We start from the raw sequence: 21,818 nt of genomic DNA on the forward strand, positions 1-21,818 counted from the left end.
CACTTCCCGATTCCGCAAGAGCTCTGGGGAGGCAGAGTTATGGAGAAACGCCTGCAGGAGGCTCAGCTGTACAAGGAGAAAGGGAACCAGCGTTACCGAGAAGGGAAGTACCGAGATGCTGTAAGTAGGTACCATCGAGCTCTGCTTCAGCTGCGGGGTCTGGATCCAAATCTGCCCTCCCCGATACCCAATCTAGGACCTCAGGGCCCGGCCCTCACACCTGAGCAGGAGAACATACTGCAGACCACGCAGACAGACTGCTACAACAATCTAGCTGGTAAGAACAGGGCTGAAGGGCGGGTACAGTATCAGGCAGGCACGTGAAAGTCTGTGAACATTGGGAAAAACACAGACGTGCTCTTCTGTCATGTAATTGTTCTGCCATGAATTGAAATGTATTTCCAATCTCTAGGGCTCCCTGCTTCTCAAACTTCACCTGGAGAGTTTAACTGAGCCCCACCCCCCCAGATTCCAATTGAGGTGTAATGTGAGGTGGGAGGAGGATCTACCAATTTGTGTTTCTAACAGATTCCTAGGGGATGTGGTTAGATTTAGGGAATTTTGCACGTTCTGGAAAAAACACTGAACTTATGTTTATGGCATTGTTTCTTTAATATGTAAAATATAGGAAGAAGCCACTTGCTTTAGCCTGTGGTGTCAGTCATTATTAGATGTTTTGGACTTTTCCACGTTTTCCTTCTTCCTATAAATCAGCTCTTGGGGGCGCCTGGGTGGCTCAGGCTGTTAAGCATCTGCCTTCACCTCAGGGTTTTGCTTTGTTTTGTTTTGTCTTTTGTTTTAAAATTTTATTTATTTATTTGACAGAGATCACAAGTAGGCAGAGAGGCAGGCAGAGAGAGAGAGAGAGAGAGGAAAGGAAGCAGGCTCCCTGCTGAGCAGAGAGCCCGACCCTGGGATCTTGACCCAAGCCACTAAGCCACCCAGACGCCCCTCACCTCAGGTCTTGATCCCAGGGGCCTAACTGGGATTCTGCTCAGCTGGAGTGTGCTTCTCTCTCTGCCTCTCCCCCGCACTCATTCTCTTTCTCTCAAATAAATAAAATCTTTTTTTTTTTTTAAGATTTTATTTATTTATTTGACAGAGAGAGATCACAAGCAGGCAGAGAGGCAGGCAGAGAGAGAGGAGGAAGCAGGCTCCCCGCTGAGCAGAGAGCCCCGATTCGGGACTCAATCCCAGGACCCTGAGACCATGACCTGAGCTGAAGGCAGCGGCTTTACCCACTGAGCCACCCAGGCGCCCCTCAAATAAATAAAATCTTTCCCCCCAAAAATCAGCGGGTCACCTGGGTGGCTCAGTTGGTTGGACATGTGCCTTCGGCTCAGGTTGTGACCCTCGGTCTTGGGATCAAGTCTTGAGTTGGGCTCTCTCTGCTCGGCGGGGTATCTGTTTCTCCCTCTCCCTTTGCTTATGTGCTCGCTCTCTCTCTCATTCGCTCTCTCTCTCTCTCTGAATATTTAAAAAAAAAAAATCAGCTCTGGGATAACTAGTGTCAACCATCTCCATATGGCCTTGGATGAAGAAACAGATGGCAGAGTTAGTATCACTAAGATTAATCTGTGAAAAGAAAGTAAACTTCTCAGGTCTGTTCTGTGGCAGGCAACATAATCATAGTGCTAATGAAATTATTTTGAAATATATTGAAGCATTCTAATGGTCCCAAGCCGAGGCCATAGAAATTATTAGGATTAATTTTTATACTTAATGACTGTTATTTTTTTTTAAATTTTTTTAAGATTTAACTTATTTATTTGACAGGTAGAGAATACAAGTAGGCAGAGCAACAAGCAGAGGAAGAGGGAGAAGCAGATTCCCCGCTGAGCAGGGAGCCCGATGTGGGGCTCCATCCCAGGACCCTGAGATCATGACCTGAGCCAAAGGCAGCCGCTTAACCGACTGAGCCACCCAGTGCCCCCATGACTGTTATTTAATGGTGATTTTTTTCACTACAATAGTTTTCACTTATGATTTGATGAAAATCTAGCTTTGTTACCAGTGTGTGTCTAGAGCAATTCTTAGACTCAAATGCCAATAATAGTAATTATAGTAGCTAATGTTTCAAGTCATTCAATTCAACATTTATTTGGTAGCAAGGATATGGGAGGATAATGAGACAGATGAAAAGAGCTGCTCTGGGGCACCTGGGTGACTCAGTGGGTGAAGCCGCTGCCTTCGGCTCAGGTCATGATCTCAAGATCCTGGGATCGAGTCCCACATCGGGTTCTCTGCTCACCGGGGAGCCTGCTTCCCTCTCTCTCTCTCTCTGCCTGCCTCTGTGCCTACTTGTGATCTCTGCCTGTCAAGTAAATAAATAAATAAATAAAATCTTCAAAAAAAGAAAAAGCTGCTTTCGTGGAACATATATTCAAATAAGGAGGTAACGTACTTAATATATGAAGTGATGGTAAGTGCTAGGGAAAGGAATAAAGCAGAGAATGGGGACAGTGAGTGCCACAGGCATGGGAACATTACTTTTAAAGAGAGTGATCAGCCAATATTTTCACTGTCCATGGACCCAAAGGCAAAGACTGTAGCTTCGTCATCCATAGAGCTTCTGCTTGGAGGTGCTTGGGGAATGCTCTGTAAAGACTTACTCAGTTCACCATTTCTGCTCATTGAATGCCTGTCACCCCAGTTTATTTACAATATTTCTCATCTTCATAAAAATTCTGCCAGGTACTTATGATTATCCCCATTTTGCAGGTAAGGAAATGAGATCGTGTCGCTGCGGAAAATCCTCCATTGGTATCTCATTACACTTAGGAAAAAACCCAAACTCTGACCCTCAGCTGTAGGGCCAGACATGGTCCAGCTCCTCCGTGCACTGAACTTGCAAAGCATATTTATTTCTACCTTCTAGTTTTGTAGGATTTCTTCTCTCTCTAGGTTAGCATGCCCTGTCCCTGTGATCCTGGTCATTCAGATCCTAGTTCAAAAGTCACTTTCTTCAAGAGGCCTGGTGTAATCAAGCATCACTCTGACTTCATTCACTCTATCGTAGTACAGTTCTGCTTTCCTGAAAATGCTTCTAAAAATTCATTTGTTTATTGTATTTTCTTCCTGCTCGGGGGCTAGGATGCAAGTATTGTTTACTCATCAAGATGTCTGTCTCGTTCCTCTTCCTGCTGCTCCTAGCTCTGTCTAACATATGCATAACCGGTTGTCCAATAATGAATGAAGCTACATTGATGGATTAGTCAAGTATAAGCCATATGACCACTTGGTGGGGGTATTGTAGAAGGGATGCAGATGTAAGCCTGGGCCCTTTACTGTCTGCAGAAGCCCTGATTCTCCTTTCTTCTCAGCACCATGATTAAATAATACTGTGTTTAATTCCTATGGTAATGAAACAGGGAACACATTTCCCTTCTTAATTATAGAAAGGCTGAACATTGGCTCACAAACAGATTTGTATTTTGAAGACTCCTTATATATACCAAGGTAATAGTGAAGTAATATATTATCAAGAAAGATGGTTTGGGGGTCATCTGGGTGGCTCAGTAGGTTAAGCCTCTGCCTTTGGCTTGGGTCGTGATCTCAGCGTCCTGGGATCGAGCCCCGCATCGGGCTCTCTGTTCAGCAGGGAACCTGCTTCCCCTTCTCTCTGCCTGCCTCTCCTCCTACTTAGGACCTGTCTCTCTCTCTCTCTCTGTCAAATAAATAAATACAATCTTAAAAAAAAAAAAAAGAGAGAGATAAAAAAAAAAAAAGAAAATATACTTTAAAAAAAAGAGAGAGAGAGAAAGAAAGAAAGATGGTTTAGGAATCAGAGAGACCTTGGTTCAGACTTTATATTCCACCTGGAAGCTGTGGGATCTTAGGCAAGTTACTTTTATCTCTCCAAGCCTTGATTTCTTTGTCCATTACATGGAGATAGTAACACTGACCAATTTCATAGAGTGGTTGAGAAGATTAAACGAGATAATCTTTGTTTTTGTTTTTAAAGGTTATGTTTATTTGTTAGGGTAAGCGGGGATAAAGAGGGGCAGGCAAAGGAAGAAACAGGCTTCCCCACTGAGCAGGGAGCCTGATGTGGGGCTTGATCCCAGGACCCTGGGAGCATGACCTGAGCCGAAGGCAGAGGCTTTAAGCCACTAAGCCACCAGGCACCCCTGGGATAATGTTCTTATGGAGCACAAAGCATAGTGCTTGCTATGTCCTCACACAATTGATGGCAACCTTTGTTTATAAAGCTGCAGTATGGCGGCACCTGGGTGGGTCAGTCATTAAGCGTCTGACTTTGGCCATGGTCATGATCCCAGGGTCCTGCGATGGAGCCCCGAGTCAGGCTCCCTGCTCAGTGGGAAGCTTGCTTCTCCCTCTCTCCTCCTGCCTGTGTTCCCTCTCTCATAGTGTCTATCAGATAAATAAATAAAATCTTTATTAAAATAAAAATAAAAAAATTAAAAAGCTGCAGTACAATAATTGTTATGAAATGGAGGTTCGAGACTGAGAGACTGGGGTAGAAGTGAAACAATGAAGAAGAATTTTAAATACCTTTCGAAGTATGTTCCTACCAGTTTTAGAACTGGGCTTAACAGCACTGGGCACATTGTAAGCATTTGGTAGCTATTAAAGTCACTTATAGGGGCGCCTGGGTGGCTCAGTGGGTTTAGCCGCTGCCTTTGGCTCAGGTCATGATCTCAGGGTCCTGGGATCGAGTCCCACATCGGGCTCTCCGCTCAGCAGGGAGCCTGCTTCCTCCTCCCTCTCTGTCTGCCTCTCTGTCTACTTGTGATCTCTCTCTGTCAAATAAATAAATAAAATCTTAAAAAAAAAATTAAAAAAAAATAAAGTCACTTATAAGGTATGTAAAGCTTCTGTTTGCTGTTGCAACCCCAGTGTTGCGAGAAGACTGACACCTGATAGACACTTAGATGCTTTAGATGAGTGAATACTGTTGGTATTGTCCTCCCGTGCTGCCTCCCATTGGCCCGTGGAACTAAGTGGAGTAAGCCCCACCTCCCTCTTCTGTCTTTCTTCCTTTCCTTTGGCCTGTTAGCCTGTCTCCTTCAGATGGAGCCAGTGAACTATGAACGAGTGAAAGAATACAGTCAGAAAGTCCTGGAACGACAACCTGATAATGCCAAGGCCTTGTATCGGGCTGGAGTAGCCTTCTTCCATCTGCAGGACTACGACCAGGCTCAGCAGTACCTCCTGGCTGCTGTCAACAGGCAGCCAAAAGGTGAGAGAAGGGGATGAGGTGGTGAGAACAGATAAGATTGCACTGCTGAGGTGGTCTCTGCTGGGGAGCGGGGAGTATTTGATTTTACTTTTTCAGTTTATTCAATGTTTTTGCCTAGGCAGTAACACATTCACGTAGTTCAAACTTCAAAAAGTAGAAAGAGGTGCTTGGTAAACTGGCCGGCCTTCTATCCTTGCATTTTTGCCTGCAGGGGAAAGCAGTATTGTTTACCCTCTAGAAGTATTTCTGCTTCAGTAGGCTTATCTAGAATGTCCCCGCCTTCCCCCAAAGAGATTTTAAATAAGCATTGTCTTTCCAGTTTCAGTTCCGAGGTTGTAAATAAAATAGGATCTAGATTCCAGGGAATGGGCCTGATGAGCCTCATTTCTGCCAACCCCCCCCCCCCCCCCGCTGGGTCTGGCCTTTGCTTTAAAAGCTGCCACTTTATCCTTTAGCTCAGCAAGGCCCAGGTATGACCTAGAAAAAGGGCAGGCCTGCTGAGAGAGAATTTGAGACTTGGTTCTTTGTTTCTGAAGCAAGGATATTGCGAAGTGGGTTATAGACTCCTGTGCCGGTGGTTCCGCTCTAAAAATTGTCTCCAGTTTTGCATTCTGGCTTAGAGCAGCTAGGAGATGTTAGAAGCAGAGGGTCCCCAAACATAACAATGTAGCAAAAACTGCCTGAATAAATAGGGATGGGGTGGAGGGGTGCCTGGCTGGCTCAGTCAGTAGAGCCTGTAACTCTTGATCTTGGGGTTGTAAGTTCGAGCACCGCGTTCGGTGTAGAGATTACTTAAAAATGAAATCTAAGTATAAAATATAATAATCATAGAACAAATGAATGGGAAAGCTAGTGTGAATAAAGACCTAAAACATGACGCATTTGTTCGTGTTTCATACCTTCAAGTACGGAAGTGAACTGCCAACCATGTATAAGCGTTTTCAGAGTCTCTGTAGTTGTGACAACAGCTCTTTTTTCAAACTCTTTTCCTTTATCAAATTAACAACCAGCCAGCCCTGATTGTACAGAAATTTTTCTTCCTGTACGGAAATTTTTAAAAAAAATTCGCAGTGGTATTAATGAATGAGCTTTACTATTAAAAGGAATAGTTATAATATATTCAGATCTTAGAAAGATTTTTAAAAACAGAAGTATGGGGGGGTGGCAGCGGAGTAGGGGGACCCTAGGCTCACCTCATCCCACAAATCCAACTAGATAATCATCAAATCATCCTAAATACCCCAGAGATCGACCTGAAGACTGGCAGAACAAATCCCACGACTTCAGGTAGAGAAGAAGCCTCAACGAAGAAGGGTTAAAGTATCCGCTAAAGTCTGATACCCATCATTATGTGTGTTTCTTCACAGGAAGGTTCCTGGGCTCTAGAGAGTAAAAATACTGTGCATACTTTGTAAATCGGAACAAACTTATTCTCCCAGAAAATATGTTTATTCTGCTACTTACACACATACACACACCCCAAAATTGTTCTGGTATAATACTAAGTAAACCCAAATGATTCTTTCCAGTTTCAGAAATCTGGCCCTCCTCAAACCTACCTTCTATAGTAAGTCCTTTGAAAGACTTGGAATCTTGATTTGAAGTAACAATGCTGGTTTATATCATTCATTCGGGATGTCATTTGGGGTTTTCTCTGACCGGTTTCTGTAAAATAACCTTATCCCAAAAGTGGGGGTCAAATGCTAGCTTGCAGAAGTCAGTAACAGTAACTTGGTATTTTCTCTAAGTATTTATAATCAGTATGTTTTGCTCTGAACATTTTAAAGGGCCCATTTATTAATTTCGGCCATGGCTAAAAAGAAAATACCTGATTCTATAGAAAAAGTTGTAAACAAACAAACGAAGTGTGTGAACAATCCTTTCCTGCCCCAAAGTGTGATTGTGTTCTAACTGCCTCTAACTGCCTTCTTTCCCTGTCCTAAGATGCCAATGTCCGACGGTACCTCCAGCTAACACAGTCGGAACTCAGTAGCTACCATCAGAAGGAGAGACAGCTCTACCTGGGCATGTTTGGTTAACAAAGAAGAAAGATGCTCCTCCACTTGAACTTGAAAGTTAAAGACCCATCCAGGGGAAACCTGAGCCTCAGCAAGAGAAATTAACCCCATACCTCTCTGACCCAGGTGGATTTCTGTTTTGTTTCGAGCCCTGCACAAACTCCTTGGCACTTACGCAGTCTGGTTTTCTTTTGTTGTTGTGTTGTGCTCTGTTTCTCAGGTCTGTCCATCTGTATTTGTATACCTTTCCATTCATGATTCTTGCGGATATTGACTTGAGAGTACAGTCACCTATAGGTGTGATTAATCCTCTCTGTGGCACAGATTTTAATGGTAGATGGTGTTAACATGTATTCATGTACAGAGGAGAAAGCTAGTAAAGTATGAAAGAATGACAAAAGAATTTTTTTCTCTGTTTCTCAGATGCCCAGTGCCAAAGTCACACAGACCGCAAACTGGGAAACATATTTTTGTGTGAAAACAATTATAAATTGGACCCACATGACTTAAAATGGAAAGGTTTGAAATTAACCATTTTGATTAAACCAATTCCTTTTTCTTAATATTCCATGTACATTCAGATTCTTTGTCCCCCCCCCCCCGTGAAAGTATCTGGTTTCTATTTTTTCTGGTAATAATTTCTAGCCCCTGCTATTTATTGTTCATACTCAGAACATTCATACAATATACTTATTTATTTTTTTTTATTAAACTCTTCTATCTTAAGACCTTGAATCAGGCATTTAAGTATTTAACAGTTCTTTAGCCGTTGTGCCAAAAAAAAAAAAAAAACCCAAATAAACATTTTAATTTTTAATGGTGCATATGTATAGTATGTTCCTTTCTCTAAGGAAAAGAAAATAGGAAAAATAGATTGCCATGTTGTCTTGAAACAATACCATGAAAGCAGGATAAAAAATTAAATCTTTTCTTCATGTGTCACCTCGTATTTAGCAAGAGCTCAGTTCCTTACAGAGGAGGGAAATAAGGAAGGGTTCTCCTTCCCTAGTGCTGAAGCACCCCATAGAACTTTCTAGAAGCTTTGTCAGTGCAGGCTGCAGATCTGGTGTGGTCATCTCAATAGGGGGCTCCCTCAACCACAAGCTCCTTTGTCATTCTGTGTACTTGTTGGGAATAATGTCCACAATATTTTGAGTGCATGTAGCACTGCCTCGACCTTCATGAGTGGAGGTAGTAAGCATGCGTCACTAGGCATCACCTAACAGATTCCAGAAAGAACAACCAAAAAACCCCCAAACCCTTAGTCTTGTTAAGTACGCGTGAATTCTTCTCCCTTCATCAATAATGTCCCCCCACCCCCAAAGGGTCAGGCTTCTCTTTGTGTCTCCCCCTACCCTTAAATAACAGAACTTAGAATAAAAAGGTTTTCTACCAAATAATCTTGTAAGTCCAAGGACAGAACTAACAGAAATAGAGTATTTCATACGTTTCCCTGCTTAAGTTTCTAAGCCTAGGTTGTTGGCAAAATTATGTCATGGTTGCATGTTTGCTTTGAGCAAGTTTTGCTTTCTGATCTTCTTTTTTCTTTTCTTTTTTTTCTTCCAAAGACTGGATGTTACACTAAGCTATCTTCTGCATCAATGAGGAAAAAAATAAAACTGGTATTTAAAAACATATTTTAGAAATTTATTGCACTAGGGGCACCTGGGTGGCTCAGTGGGTTAAAGCCTCTGCCTTCTGCTCAGGTCATGATCCCAGGATCCTGGGATCAAGCCCTGAATCAAGCTCTCTGCTCTCTGCTTCCCCACTCACCCACCGCCTGCTTCTCTGCCTACTTGTAATCTCTGTCAAATAAACAAACAAAATATTTAAAAAAATAAATTTATTGCACTAATCCTTTTATTAGCACTGCAAAGAGACCAAGTGGTCAGCCTTACATTTCAGTCTTTATTTCAAAGACCGCCTTCTAATGGAGATGTTAATGAACAAGAAATTTGTCAAAGATAGACAGTCACCTGTGGGTCTAGCGGAGATCCAGCCAGCCCACATCCTGAAGGAATCCCAGAGGGTACCTCAATCTCTGTACTCAGAAGTTTGTGGTGGGGAAGGGAGCTCACCGTACTAATCCTTAATGTTTTCCATGCAGAATTTCAGGGTTTGATTGATGGGAAAGCATTGTGGATATGAAGGTACGTACTTGGGCAAAGAAGGGACAATTTAGACCAATGTCTTCCCAACTCCTGCCCACCACCTTTATAGTTTTGCCAAAACCACATACTACCTACGCTATTATTTTCTATCTTTTTTTAAAGATTTTATTTATTTATTTGACAGAGATCACAAGTAAGGCAGAGAGGCTGGCAGAGAGAGAGGGGGAAGCAGGCTCCCCGCTGAGTAGAAAGCCCAATGTGGGGCTCAAGTCCTAGGACCCTGGGACCATGACCCAAGCTGAAGACAGAGGCTTTAACCCACTAAGCCACCCAAGCACCCCTACACTATTATTTTCAAAGAAACTTTTGGACAGAGGAACGTGTTAAATGATATCGTGAGGATATCATCCACAAACTGCCAACTGTGAAACTGTAAGACAAACAACCCAGTTTCCTCAATAAATAAATTGCAGGAGGGGCACCTGGGTGGCTCAGTCAGGTAAGCACCTGACTTTTGATTTCAGCTCAGGTCATGATCTCAGGGTTGTGCGATCAAGCCCCAAGTCAGGCTCTACACTTAGCGGGGAGTCTGCTTGAGATTCTCTCTCTGCTTTAGCCCTCCACACCACCCCCCACCCCCACCGCTTGCATTCATAATGTCAATAAATAAAATTTTTTTTAAAAATGCAGGAAAAAGGAGAGAACCTATAGATTAAAAAAGGCTTAAGACGGGGCACCTGGGTGGCTCAGTGGGTTAAGCCGCTGCCTTTGGCTCAGGTCATGATCTCAGGGTCCTGGGATCCAGTCCCGCATCGGGCTCTCTGCTCAGCAGGGAGCCTGCTTCCCTCTCTCTCTGCCTGCCTCTCCGACTACTTGTGATTTCTCTCTGTCGAATAAATAAATAAATAAATAAAAAGGCTTAAGACAACCAAACAAATGTGACTCTGATTCTGATTTGAATTCTGGATTTGGATTCTGATTTGAAAACAAAACAACTGAGGGGCACCTGGGTTGGTTAAGCCTCTGACTTCAGCTCAGGTTATGATCTCAGGGTCCTGGGATCGAGTCCCACGTCTGGCTCCCTGCTCAGTGGGGAGCCTGCTTCTCCCTCTCCCTGTGCCCTTCCCCTTACTTGTGTGCATGTGCTGTTCTCTCTCTAATAAATAAATGAAATCTTCTATTGAAAAAAAACCCAAAACCCAAAACAATTGAAGTTTGAGATAAGGGTGCCTGGCTGGCTAGTTAGAGTATCACTCTAGATCTCAGGATTGTGGGTTCAAGCCCTATCCTGGGTATAGAGATTACTTAAAAATAAAATCTTTGGGCGCCTGGGTGGCTCAGTGGTTTAAAGCCTCTGCCTTCGGCTCAGGTCATGATCCCAGAGTACTGGGATCGAGGCCCGCGTTGGGCTCTCTGCTCTGTGGGGAGTCGGCTTCCTCCTCTTTCTCTCTCTCTGCCTGCCTCTCTGCCTCCTTGTGATCTCTGTCAAATAAATAAATAAAATATTTAAAAATAAATAAATAAATAAATAAAATCTTTAGGGCACCTGGGTGGCTCAGTTGGTTGATCGACTGCCTTTGGCTCAGGTCATGATCCTGGACTTCCAGGATCGAGTCCCGCCTCAGGCTCCCAGCCCCTTAAGGAGTCTGCTTCTCCCTCTGACCTTCTCCTCCCTCGTGCTCTCTCTCACTTATTCTCTCTCAAATAAATAAATAAATAAAATCTTTGGGGGCACCTGGGTGGCTCAGTCTGTTAAGCATCTGCCTTATGCTCAGGTCATGATCCTGGGGCCCTGGGATCAAGTCCCACATGGGGCTCCTTGGTCAACGGCAAGTCTGCTTCTCCATCCCCCTCTGCCCCTCCCCGCTGCTCATGCTCTCTCTGTCAAATAAATAAATAAAATCTTTAAAAAAAGATTTTATTTATTTTTTTGACAGACAGATCATAAGTAGGCAGAGAGTTTGGCAGAGAGAGAGATAGAAGCAGGCTCCCCACTGAGCAGAGAGCCTGATGCAGGGCTGGATCCCAGGACCCTGGGATCACACCCGAACCGAAGGCAGAGGCTTTAACCCACTGAGCCACCCAGGCACCCCTATAATAAAATCTTTTAATAAAAAAAAAAAGAAAATCTTTAAAGAAGATCTTCCCTGCTCCGCAGGAAGCCTGCTTCCCTCTCTCTCTCTCTCTGCCTGCCTCTCTGCCTACTTGTGATCTCTGTCTTTCAAATAAATAAATAAAATCTTTAAAAAAAAAAAATAAAAGGGGCGCCTGGGTGGCTCAGTGGTTTGGGCTGCTGCCTTTGGCTCGGGTCATGATCCCAGCATCCTGGGATCGAGTCCCACATCGGGCTCCTTGCTCAGCAGGGAGCCTGCTTCTCCCTCTGCCTCTGCCTGCCATTCGGTCTGCCTGTGCTCGCTCGCTCTCCCTCTCTCTCTGATAAATAAATCTTAAAAAAAAAAAAAAAAGATCTTTTTTTTTTTTTTTTTAAAGAAGATCTTAAGAATAAATAAGTTTATGAGATAAATTTGAACCAGAATTGTTGGAGTGGAGAAAAGGATTTTGCCAGTTTTACTGAGTGTGATTATGGTTTTCAGTATTTTTTTTTAGATTTTATTTATTTATTTGACAGACAGAGATCACAAGTAGGCAAAGAGCCAGGCAGAGAGAGAGACGGAAGCAGGCTCCCCACTGAGTGGAGAGCTTGATGCGGGGCTCTATCCCAGGACCCTGGAATCGTGACCTGAGCCGAGGGCAGAGGCTTAACTCACTGAGCCACCCATGCGCCCCTGGTTGTTGTATTTTTTTTTTTAAGATTTTATTTATTTATTTGACAGAGAGAGATCACAAGTGGGCAGAGAGAGAGAGGAGGAAGCAGGCTCCCCACTGAGCAGAGAGCCTGATGTGGGACTCGATCCCAGGACCCTGAGATCATGACCTGAGCCGAAGGCAGCGGCTTAACCCACTGCGCCACCCAGGCGCCCCGTATTTTTTTTTAAGAGTTCTTTTAGGGGTGCCTGGGTGTCTCAGTCCTTGAAGCAGCTGCCTTTGGCTCAGGTCACGATCCCAGGGTCCTGGTTCGAGCCCCGCATCAGGCTCCCGCCCAGTGGGGAGTTTGCTTCTCCCTCTTCCTCCGCCTCTAACCCCAGCTTGTACTCTCTCTCAGTCACTTTCTCGCTCTCAAATAAATGAATAAAATCTTAAAAATAAATATATTAAGAGTTCCTTTAGAGGTGCCTGCCAAAATCACTTACTAATAATCGGGTAGGGGACTTTGGAAGATTTCATATCATTTGCCAAAACAAAACAAAAACCCAGAAAAGTAAATATATTTTACAATAGAAATAGTATATCTCCAGGTAAATCATCTTTGGAAACATTGGCTTTGGCGACATTAAAATTGGAAATTCAGGGGACGCCTGGGTGGCTCAGTTGGTTAAGCTGCCGCCTTTGGCTAAGGTCAAGATCCCAGCGTCCTGGGATTGAGTCCCACATCGGGCTCCTTGCTCAGCGGGAGCCTGCTTCTCTGTCTCCCTCTGCCTGCCACTCTGTCTGCCTGTGTTCACTCTGACAAATAAAGAAAATCTTAAAAAAAAGAAAAATTGAAATTCAGGAGTGCCTGGGTGGCTCAGTCAGTTAAGCACACAACTCTTATCTCCGAGTGTGAGCTCCATGTTGGGTGGAGAGATCACTTAAAAAAATAAATAGTTGGGATGCCTGGGGGGTTCAATTGGTTAAGCATCTGACTCTTGATTTTGGCCCAGATCATGATCTTGGGGTCCTGAGATAGAGCCCCACATTGGACTTTACACTGGATGTGGAACCTGCTTGAGATTCTCTCTCTCCCTCTGCCCCTTCCCCCCAACCCACACCCAATCCCCAGCCTTGTGCATAAGCACACACACTCTTCTCTAAAGCAAGACAAAAATAGATAAATAGAAATCCAAAGCAAAGGACTGAAATGGTGACTTTTATGAAGCTAAGTCTGGCCAAATGTCTGGTGATTGAAGACACAATAGGCAGCAAATGAAATCATACTCTTAGAAAACTGCCAGTTAAGAAAAGATTTTAAATTTAAAAAAAAAAAAAAAAAAAAAAAAGGAGGGGCACCTGGGTGGCTGAGTTCGTTAAGCTACTGCGTTCGGCTCAGGTCATGATCCTGGAGGCCTGGGATTAAGTCCTGTATCGGGCTCCCCGCTCCATGGGGAGTCTGCTTCTCTCTTGGACCTTCTCCCCTCTCATGCTCGCACGCGCTCTCTCTCTCTCTCAAATAAATAAATAAAAATCTTGTTAAAAAGAAAGAAAGAAAATAATTAAAATCCTAAATTAGAATTAAAGCTCTAGAGTCACGTGGCTGGCTTAGTCAGTATGGCGTGCAGCTCTGGATCTTGGGGTTGTAAGTTCGAACCCCACACTGAGCGTAGAGATTACTTAAAACAAAATTAAAAATCTTAAAAGAATTGTATCTCTAAAGCTGGAGAGCATAAGGTGGTTGTCTGAAAACTAAATCCGCTTATAGCTCAAAAATAAAATTTCAGTGTGAAACTCTTGGTAGGCTGGAGCACAACCCTTACCCCCATAAAAGGAGGCTGATTCTGGCTCAGTAAAATGCAGTGTCATCCAACAATTAGGACTGTCCAGCGATAGACTATGTTTCCTCTGGGGATAATGAGTTCTGTTTTTTTTTTTATGATTATTTATTTAATCTCTACACACAATGTGGGGCTTGAAGTCATGACCCTGAGGTCAAGAGTCACAAGCTCCACCGACTGAACCAGCCAGATGCCCCAGGTTCTTCTTCAAGCAGGGGTTTCACACTGGCAATAGGAGGAGCCAATGCTGGACTAGGGGTCCATTGGATGAGCTCACCTGTGGTTCCTTGAATTCACGGAGGAGACCATTGAGAAGCCCGGAAATTAGAAAATTCTCTATAGCTCACACCTCTATAGACCGGTAGAGACTGTTCCTGGCGACCAGCAGATACAGTGAGACAACCGTGGCCTTTCGTGTTGGCTGTTGTGCTGTCTTCAACATCTCGCAGATTCCTAATTTCCACTGCCAGGGAAACTGGTGTCTCATGCTGGGAACTGAAAGCAAATGCTGGCTCTGGAGGAGAACCACACCAAGCAACAGACCCTCTTTTAGGTGTTATACATGGCCAAGACTGTAACAATGGTTACTGTTTTCCAGACTGTCTAGAGAAATAGTATGCATGATATATACATGTAGACACCATATTATGTCTTGCTTTTAGGAACTGAGGCAACTGATTTTATTTTTTCTCCCCACCCCCCTTTTTTAAAAGATTTTTTTTTTAAAGATTTTATTTATTTATTTATTTGACAGAGATCACAAGTAGGCAGAGAGACAGGCAGAGAGAGAGAGAGGGGGAAGCAGGCTCCCCACTGAGCAGAGAACCTGATGTAGGGCCCGATCCCAGGAAACTGGGATCATGACCTGAGCTGAAGGCAGAGGCTTTAACCCACTGAGCCACCCAGGCGCCCCCTTTTTTTTAAATATTTTATTTGAGGGGCGCCTGGGTGGCTCAGGTCATGATCCCAGAGTCTTGGGATCAAGCCCTGGCATCAGGCTCCCCGCTCAGTAGGGAGCCTGCCTCTCCCTCTACCTCCCCGGGCTTGTGTTCCCTCTCTTGCTGTCCAATAAATAAATAAATAAATAAATAAATGTTTTAAAAAATGAATAAAAAAATATGGTGGCGCCTGGGTGGCTCAGTGGGTTAAGCCGCTGCCTTAGGCTCAGGTCATGATCTCAGAGTCCTGGGATAGAGCCCCGCATCGGGCTCTCTGCTCAGCAGGGAGCCTGCTTCCTCCTCTCTCTCTGCCTGCCTCTCTGCCTGCTTGTGATCTCTCTCTGTCAAATAAATAAATAAAATCTTTAAAAAAAATGAATAAAAAAATAAAAATTTTGAGAGAAAAAGGGAAAGAGAGAGCACGTTCCAGAACACAAGTGGAGGAGGGGCAGAGGGAGCAGCTGACTTCCCCACTGAGCAGGGAGCCCAATGTGGGGTCAACCCTAGGACCTTGGGATCATGACCTGAGCGGAGGGCAGATGCTTAACTGACTGAACCACCCAGCTGGCCAAAATTTACCCTTTTAAAGGCAACTGATTGTTTTTAGGCAACCGATAGTTACTCTAGGCAAGACATTGGAAAAGGTGCTCCACTCAGCCGGAACTTACCGTGTGTATGTATGTCTTGCCTTGTTACTGATGCCAAGGAATTAAAGTGGGAATATATATTTGCACAAATAAATTTAGCCATTTGGAAGACAAACTAAAAGATCATTCCAACACAAGTGAAAGGCAAAGAATTCATCCAGCTGTGAAAATGTTAAGCATCAATGGTTTGCTTCCTTCAATGCCCCAGGTACGGAGTTTCCTTTGGCCAATCTCTGATGTTTGGTCCGCCTTCCTCTAACTCAGAAACAGAAGCTCGCCGGCAAGAGCTTCCAATGCAGAGCAGTACAGATAAATACAAAAAGAGAGAAAATAAATTCAGAAAAGTGACTCATTTCATCTTCTCCTAACTCTTCCTTGTTGCTTTTTTTGCACGCGATTCCTTATGTGCAGAACCGAGAAGGGTTTTTCGGGAGCCTTCCTACCCAATGGCACCACTGTTCACAGAGAACAGAAGAGGAGGCCCCTTCTGTTACCGGCCCAGAGCTCCCAGAACCCACCTCAACACCCCAGGCCCCCCTTTCTCTGGGGTCTCTACTGCCAGTAACCACTGTGCGACCACAACTGAGTCATCTGACTTCTCAAGGCTGTCCTCACGCCTTTCAGGTGCGGGAGTTGGACTAGAGGAACTTCAAGATCATGTCAGCTGGAGTTCCTCGCTTTCATTGTGCCCAAGCCCCCATCTTTCCCGTACCACAGGCCCTCCTCCTCCTCCCCCCAAAACCCATCACCCCAGAGCTCCGTGTTTTCTGCCTTCGGGTTCCTCATCTTCAGGGACCTCAACCCACATCAGGACACACAGGCAACGATTTCAAGTCATCGGTAACAGTGTCTGTTGCTGAAACAGTCACCCCCAGACTTTCTATAATGGAAGCAGAGGCGAAGGGGCAAGGGAGCAAAGCCAAACACTCATGAGGATGAACGAGAAAACTGCTGGTTTTCTCAACAACGTTCTAATCCAGCACAGTGGGCATGGTGTTTGAAGCCCAGGACTCAAACTCTGGCTTGCCCCTTAACTCGCCCTTGTGACCCGCAATAGGTTAACCTGATTTTGGGGTCTCACGTTTCCTTGCCTGTGGAAAAGGGAAAGGGGAGGCACGTGCCAATACCTCATAAAGTTGTTGAGAATTAAGGATTTTTATGTATCCTCAGTATAGCCCAGGTCCTGGGAGCTTAACTACAATGATAAACCATCACTGGATACGATTCCCTCATTAGTACACTTTTCCTAAGTCAAATCCGTATTGCCCTCTGCCTGTCCCACTTATTCCCCTCAAAAGCAACCTAACCCTGAACCCTACCCCAGGTACAGATGTCAGCTTCCTAAAAGATCGGCAGAAGTATGAAAGAATCAGGAGGCATGCAGGTTTGTGGAATAAACCAGCCGACACGGGTCCAAAAAGATACTTTCACTGCTAGCTTTATGGTCCAGAAGGCAGGGTGGGAAGCAATTACAGCTCAGAAAAATGTGCCCTTGGAGAGGAGCTGACCGAGATGCACCCGCTCCAGAAAGTCCTGCTGTCTGGCTGGGTAAAGAAAAACAGGTGGGAAATCTCTGGCCTGCGCAAGAGGTTCATTCTGTTCCACCAGCAGGGGAAAAGAAAAAGCTTCCAGTCTCTGCTGCCCCCTAATGATGGCAAGAGCAGGCCTAGCATCGGCTTCTGATGCTCCTGCAGGTGTCAGTTTTTGGGGCCGAGTACAAAATCTTTAGGTGGCCCTCCGCCACCGCCACCGCCACCGCTGTTCTGCTTGTCTGCTGTCGGGGAGCCGTGGAGGGGCTGCACTCCTAGGAGGGGGCCAGCCTCTGGATCCGGCTTGCTGCGTTTGGCGAGGTCCTCATTGTGAGCCTTGCGGATGTGTCGGTAGAGGTCCCCTGACTGGGTGTAGCTGCGCAGACAGTAGCGGCACTCGTAGGGTCGCTCACGTGTGTGCACCGTGGCATGTCGCCTTAGTGTGTAAGAACATGAGAAGGTCTTCCCACATGTCTTGCAAGTGGGCACGTCCTCGGTAAAAACCCCAAAACTTCCCGGGGTTGCTTCATACTCAGAAGGCAGGTAAAGTGGCTCATGCAGGGCCGCGGGCGCAGGCAAGGGCGATGTCACCAGTCCTCGGGGATACTGCCCTGGACCTGGCAGCAAATGGTAGGGTAGGTGAGGATCTGGAGGCAGGAAGTGATCACTTGGCCCCACCTCCTCCAGTCCGGCTGCTCTCGGCTCCTCAAAAGCCTCTGGCTGAGGGGGCTGTCCACCATACATTGCTCCCCCGGGCGGGAACAGTCCCTCAGGGCCCTGACGCTGTTCCTCGGACACATCGGGCTCCTCATCAGAAATCACAATAGCTTCTACTTTCACCTGGACCAGCTCAGCTTCTGCGGGCGCTGGAGCCTGCGATGGAACTGGGACAGGGACCGGGGCAGCTGCTGGAGCAGGAGGATAGAAGCCTTGCAGTGGTCCCCCAGGACCCCTTGGTTCCACCATCCTCAGACTCTCAGTACCCACATCAAGGGGAGCCAGAGGCTCTGCCGAAACTGTTGGAAGGCCTGAAGACAAGTAGTTTGAAGGAATGGTCTCTGTGGAGCTACTGGGGCTGGCGAGGGAGACATCAGCCACTGGTGCAGGAGGTGCCCGGAGATGTGGGGAGTCGACCTCCACGCCAGGCTGGGTCGTGTCAGCTCCCCCGGGCATTGGTGGCTCATCTGGAGGACAGACTGTCGGTGAGGGAGCTGCAGGGCCTTTCCATTCCCCTTTGCCCCAGGGGCCTGATGTCTCGGCAGATGCCAACGAAGGCTGGGGGCCACGGGAAGTGGGCAAAAACTCCAAACTAGGGGGCTGTGAGTTGGTTTCCTCCTCCTTCTTGGTACTGTCTGCCTCGGCCAGGGCCCGGGCTTGCAGCCGCCGCTTACACACTTTAACGATGTCATTCATGTGCAAGTAGCTGGCAGCCGCCAGCACATCCTCCACGGGGGTATCCCCCCTCAGGACCAGCTGGCCAGCATACATGAAGTCCAGAAGCAGCCCAAACGCTGGGGCCGTGACAATCTCATTGTGGATGCACACCAGATCCCTCTTGTCCAGTTCCCGCTCTTTGTAGAAAAGCTGGAAGAACGGGCTGCAGGAGGCCAGCACAGCCCGATGGGCCAAGAACTGGGTGCTACCCACCATTACGGTGCAGTCACAGAGGAAACCCTGGGACCGCTGCTCTCGCAGGCTCTGCAACAGCTGCTGGCTGTGTTCTGGGAATTCCATAGCACCCCACGAAGGGAAAAGGACCCTAGGAAGGGCCCCACCAGTGGCTCCCTGGGAAGAGAGGACAGTAGGTTAGGGCAGGTAACCTCCCCAGCAACCTTCACCTTAGCCTGAGATTTCACCTGCCACCCCAAAGCCTCTGGCAACACCGTCCTGGCCCCAAAACGCCCGCTGAAACTACTACCCTTCTTTCTCCTAGGTCACACCCAGTGATCTCTTAGCCCCGCCCCTTCGGCTCAACCTTAGAAGCAGGCCCCGCCCCCACTCATAAAACCACGCCCCGGAAGTCCCGCCCCCTAACCAGCCTACGCTTCCTCGATGCCCACCCAGTGGCTTCCAGCAGCTTCCCCAACTAGGAGTCTCTTTTGCTTCCAGGCCTTCCCGGGAGGTACCTCTACGCCCCACTCCAAAAACTCCCCTGAGCCTCTCTCCTCGCCTTCCAGGGGCTAAGAAGTCCTAGGGTGGGAACTAGCAGAGAAAGCCGATCCCTCACCCACCAGCGAGAAACCACCGGCGAGCTCCGCCCCCTCCCACCTCCTCAGTTTTAATTGGCTAAAATTGGCCTTCCCTGGGCACGGATTGGTTCACTGTCCACTAACCATCCCCCTGCTCTGAGCGGCGTCTGCAAGTGGGTGCCGGTGGCCGTTACTCCGGAAGCTAGGCGCAGGATTGGTTGGCGCTCCTGTCCTAAACTTTTCCTCGTCGTCCCGCCTTCTTTGCCCTAGAGACCTCCTGATTGGCTGAGCTTCATCTACCTGCGGCGGTAGGAGGGCGGGGAGCGGCTCTATGGAGATAAGCGCAAAGTCCTCTGGCTTGGGCTCGAGGCCCGCGGTTCTGCAAGGTGTTGTGCTCAGGGTGGCTGGGAAAGGGAGAACCCCAAAACCCTAATCTGATGGCTCCAGACCCCTGGGTCAGAAATGGTGGTGTCCTCTCACCTGATCATATCGTCCTTAGCCTAATTCCCGTAGTCAATTTACAATGAAGAGATTAGAGTGCCCTTCTCTGTCTGCAGGGGCCTGGGAGGTGCTGATGGAAGGGAGGGAGCGGGGACATGCCCTTAAAATTTACCAGCACAGGAAAATAGGAGAATAAAGAGTGTGGTTACTCCCCCCCCCCCACACCTTTTTTTTTTTTTTTTTTAAGTAGGCTCGATGTCCAACATGGAACGTTTACTCAGGACCCTGAGACCAAGGATCATACGCTCCACCGACTAAGCTACAAGAACATGGTAGCATGGTTTTTGTTTTTGTTTTCGGGGGTTTTTCTTTTTTTTTTTACTTTTTCCCCCCCTTTGAGTAAATCTTTTGAGGGTACCTCGGTAACCAGCAGAAGAAGGGGTATTAATTGGGAGTTATCAATACCTGTCTCTTCTCTGACCAGGGCAATGTGTTGACAGGGTTTCCATAGGGGTAACTCAGTGCCCTTCACCCCTTTTCGCCCCTTCACCCATCACACTAAGTATTTTCACATTGTTCTGCAGACAAGCCCTCCAATGAGACCTAACCAGAAATTAAGGACATTAATCAACCTTTCATCCTTGTACTTGAGCCCTGTGGGCCATATTGACCTTGGCTTGAGATCCCATCTTTTCAAGATACCCTCCAAGCCACACTATATTGCACAGAAATTAAAATTAATGTAAGCAACATATCATTTTTGGGGGCACCTAGGTGGCTCAGTGGGTTAAGCCTCTGCCTTTGGCTCAGGTCATGATCTCAGGATCGTGGGATTGAGCCCCACATCAGGCTCTCTGCTCAGCAGGGAGCCTGCTTCCTCCTCTCTCTGCCTGCCTCTCTGCCTACTTGTGATATCTCTCTCTCTCTCTGTCAAATAAATAAATAAAATCTTTTAAAAAATCATTTTTGGGGAAAATATATTTTCAAACAAAAAATGTAGTGATAATTAGTGGCAATTTTTTATATTTCCACAAATTTCTTTACTGTCTGGCTTAATAGAAGACTGGTGGATTCTCACATCTGCTTCGGTTTTCAAGCTATTATGAGATATTGTGTTGATTATGCGAAGAAAATGCCTCACACAAGTATTAGTGCATGGAATTTCATTGGCCATGGAGACAACTTTGTGTTCTACTCTGAGTGGAATGGGAAACCATTGATGGTTATTTATTTTTTTTAATTTTATTTATTTATTTGACAGAGAGAGATCACAAGTAGACAGGCAAGCAGAGAGAGAGAGAGAGAGAGAGAGAAAGAAGCAGGCTCCCCGCTGAGCAGAGAGCCCGATGTGGGGATCAATCCCACGACCCTGAGATCATGACCTGAGCCAAAGGCAGAGGCTTAACCCACTGAGGCACCCAGGTGCCCCCATTGATGGGTTTTAAGTAGAGGAATGTTCTGATATGATTCTAGTTCTTAGAGGCTTATCCTGGCGACTCAGTGGAGAAGGAAGCATAGAGGATCAAAGTGGGAGGAAGGTGTGGGAAAGGTCCCAGAGGAGATGATGGTGCCTTGACAAATGTAGTGGTGGATGTAGCTGGAGAGAAATGCTAGGTCAACAGAATTTGCTAAAGCAAGGGTAGGAAATTAGGAACAAGAGAAAAAAAAGTCAGAATTTTGGCATGAGCATTAATATGACTGGTAGAACCATTTTCTGAGAGGCGAGCAATGGGAAATCGAGAGTTCTGCTTCTGATCCTTTAAGTAGAGCTTCCTCTTAGCCAGTTAAGACTTGTGAGCCTGAAGATCAGGGGGAATGTTGGGGGTGGAGATACATGTTGGGGAATGTCATCAGTATATAGATGGTATATTTAAAACCAAGGGACTAGAAGGATCCCCCCTGTACAGTAGAGGACTGCTGGAGTTGGTAAGCAGTAAAGTACATAGGCTGTTCAGGAAGGTGAAGCAGTTTGGTTTCTATAGGTTCAGAAGAGATCGGAATGAAGGTGAGTCAGAGTTTGGGCACAAAGACTGAGTGTGTGTCACACTCTGGGATTGCCATGCCTACTGGACCTAGGTTAAAAAAAAATTTTTTTTAAAGTAAGTTCTGTGTCCATCATGGGGCTTAAACTCATGACGTTGATATGAAGAATC

The 21,818-nt window shown here is 46.1% G+C and overlaps 2 protein-coding genes and 1 long non-coding RNA gene across 7 annotated transcripts; 2 read left to right on the forward strand and 1 right to left on the reverse strand.

Moving 5' to 3' along the window:
* Nucleotides 1–39: 39 nt before the first annotated feature.
* On the forward strand, nt 40–9,063 carry TTC9C (tetratricopeptide repeat domain 9C; the record flags this gene model as incomplete). Its single annotated transcript, XM_082748160.1, has 3 exons — nt 40–277; nt 5,021–5,203; nt 7,148–9,063. The coding sequence occupies 3 exons, from the start codon at nt 40–42 to the stop codon at nt 7,240–7,242; spliced, it is 516 nt and encodes a 171-aa protein (XP_082604286.1). The 3' UTR covers nt 7,243–9,063.
* A 7,865-nt stretch (nt 9,064–16,928) lies between these two features.
* Nucleotides 16,929–19,387, reverse strand: ZBTB3 (zinc finger and BTB domain containing 3). Of its 5 annotated transcripts, none has more exons than XM_082748148.1 (2): nt 19,369–19,387; nt 16,929–18,820 (listed from the first exon to the last, which is right to left on the reverse strand). In XM_082748148.1, exons 1-2 carry the CDS (start codon nt 19,369–19,371, stop codon nt 17,204–17,206), a joined length of 1,620 nt encoding a protein of 539 aa, XP_082604274.1. In that variant the 5' UTR covers nt 19,372–19,387; the 3' UTR covers nt 16,929–17,203. The 5 variants fall into 5 exon arrangements, with proteins under 5 accessions (XP_082604274.1, XP_082604270.1, XP_082604273.1 ...); XM_082748144.1 differs by lacking the exon at nt 19,369–19,387 and adding an exon at nt 19,267–19,296; XM_082748147.1 differs by lacking the exon at nt 19,369–19,387 and adding an exon at nt 19,263–19,278.
* On the forward strand, nt 19,052–20,625 carry LOC309873124. Its single transcript, XR_014316196.1, has 3 exons — nt 19,052–19,157; nt 19,495–19,610; nt 19,916–20,625. It is a non-coding gene; the product is annotated as an uncharacterized lncRNA (long non-coding RNA).
* Nucleotides 20,626–21,818: the final 1,193 nt, after the last annotated feature.

Source organism: Mustela nivalis, assembly GCF_964662115.1.
Source record: "Mustela nivalis genome assembly, chromosome: 9".
NCBI lineage: Eukaryota > Metazoa > Chordata > Mammalia > Carnivora > Mustelidae > Mustela > Mustela nivalis.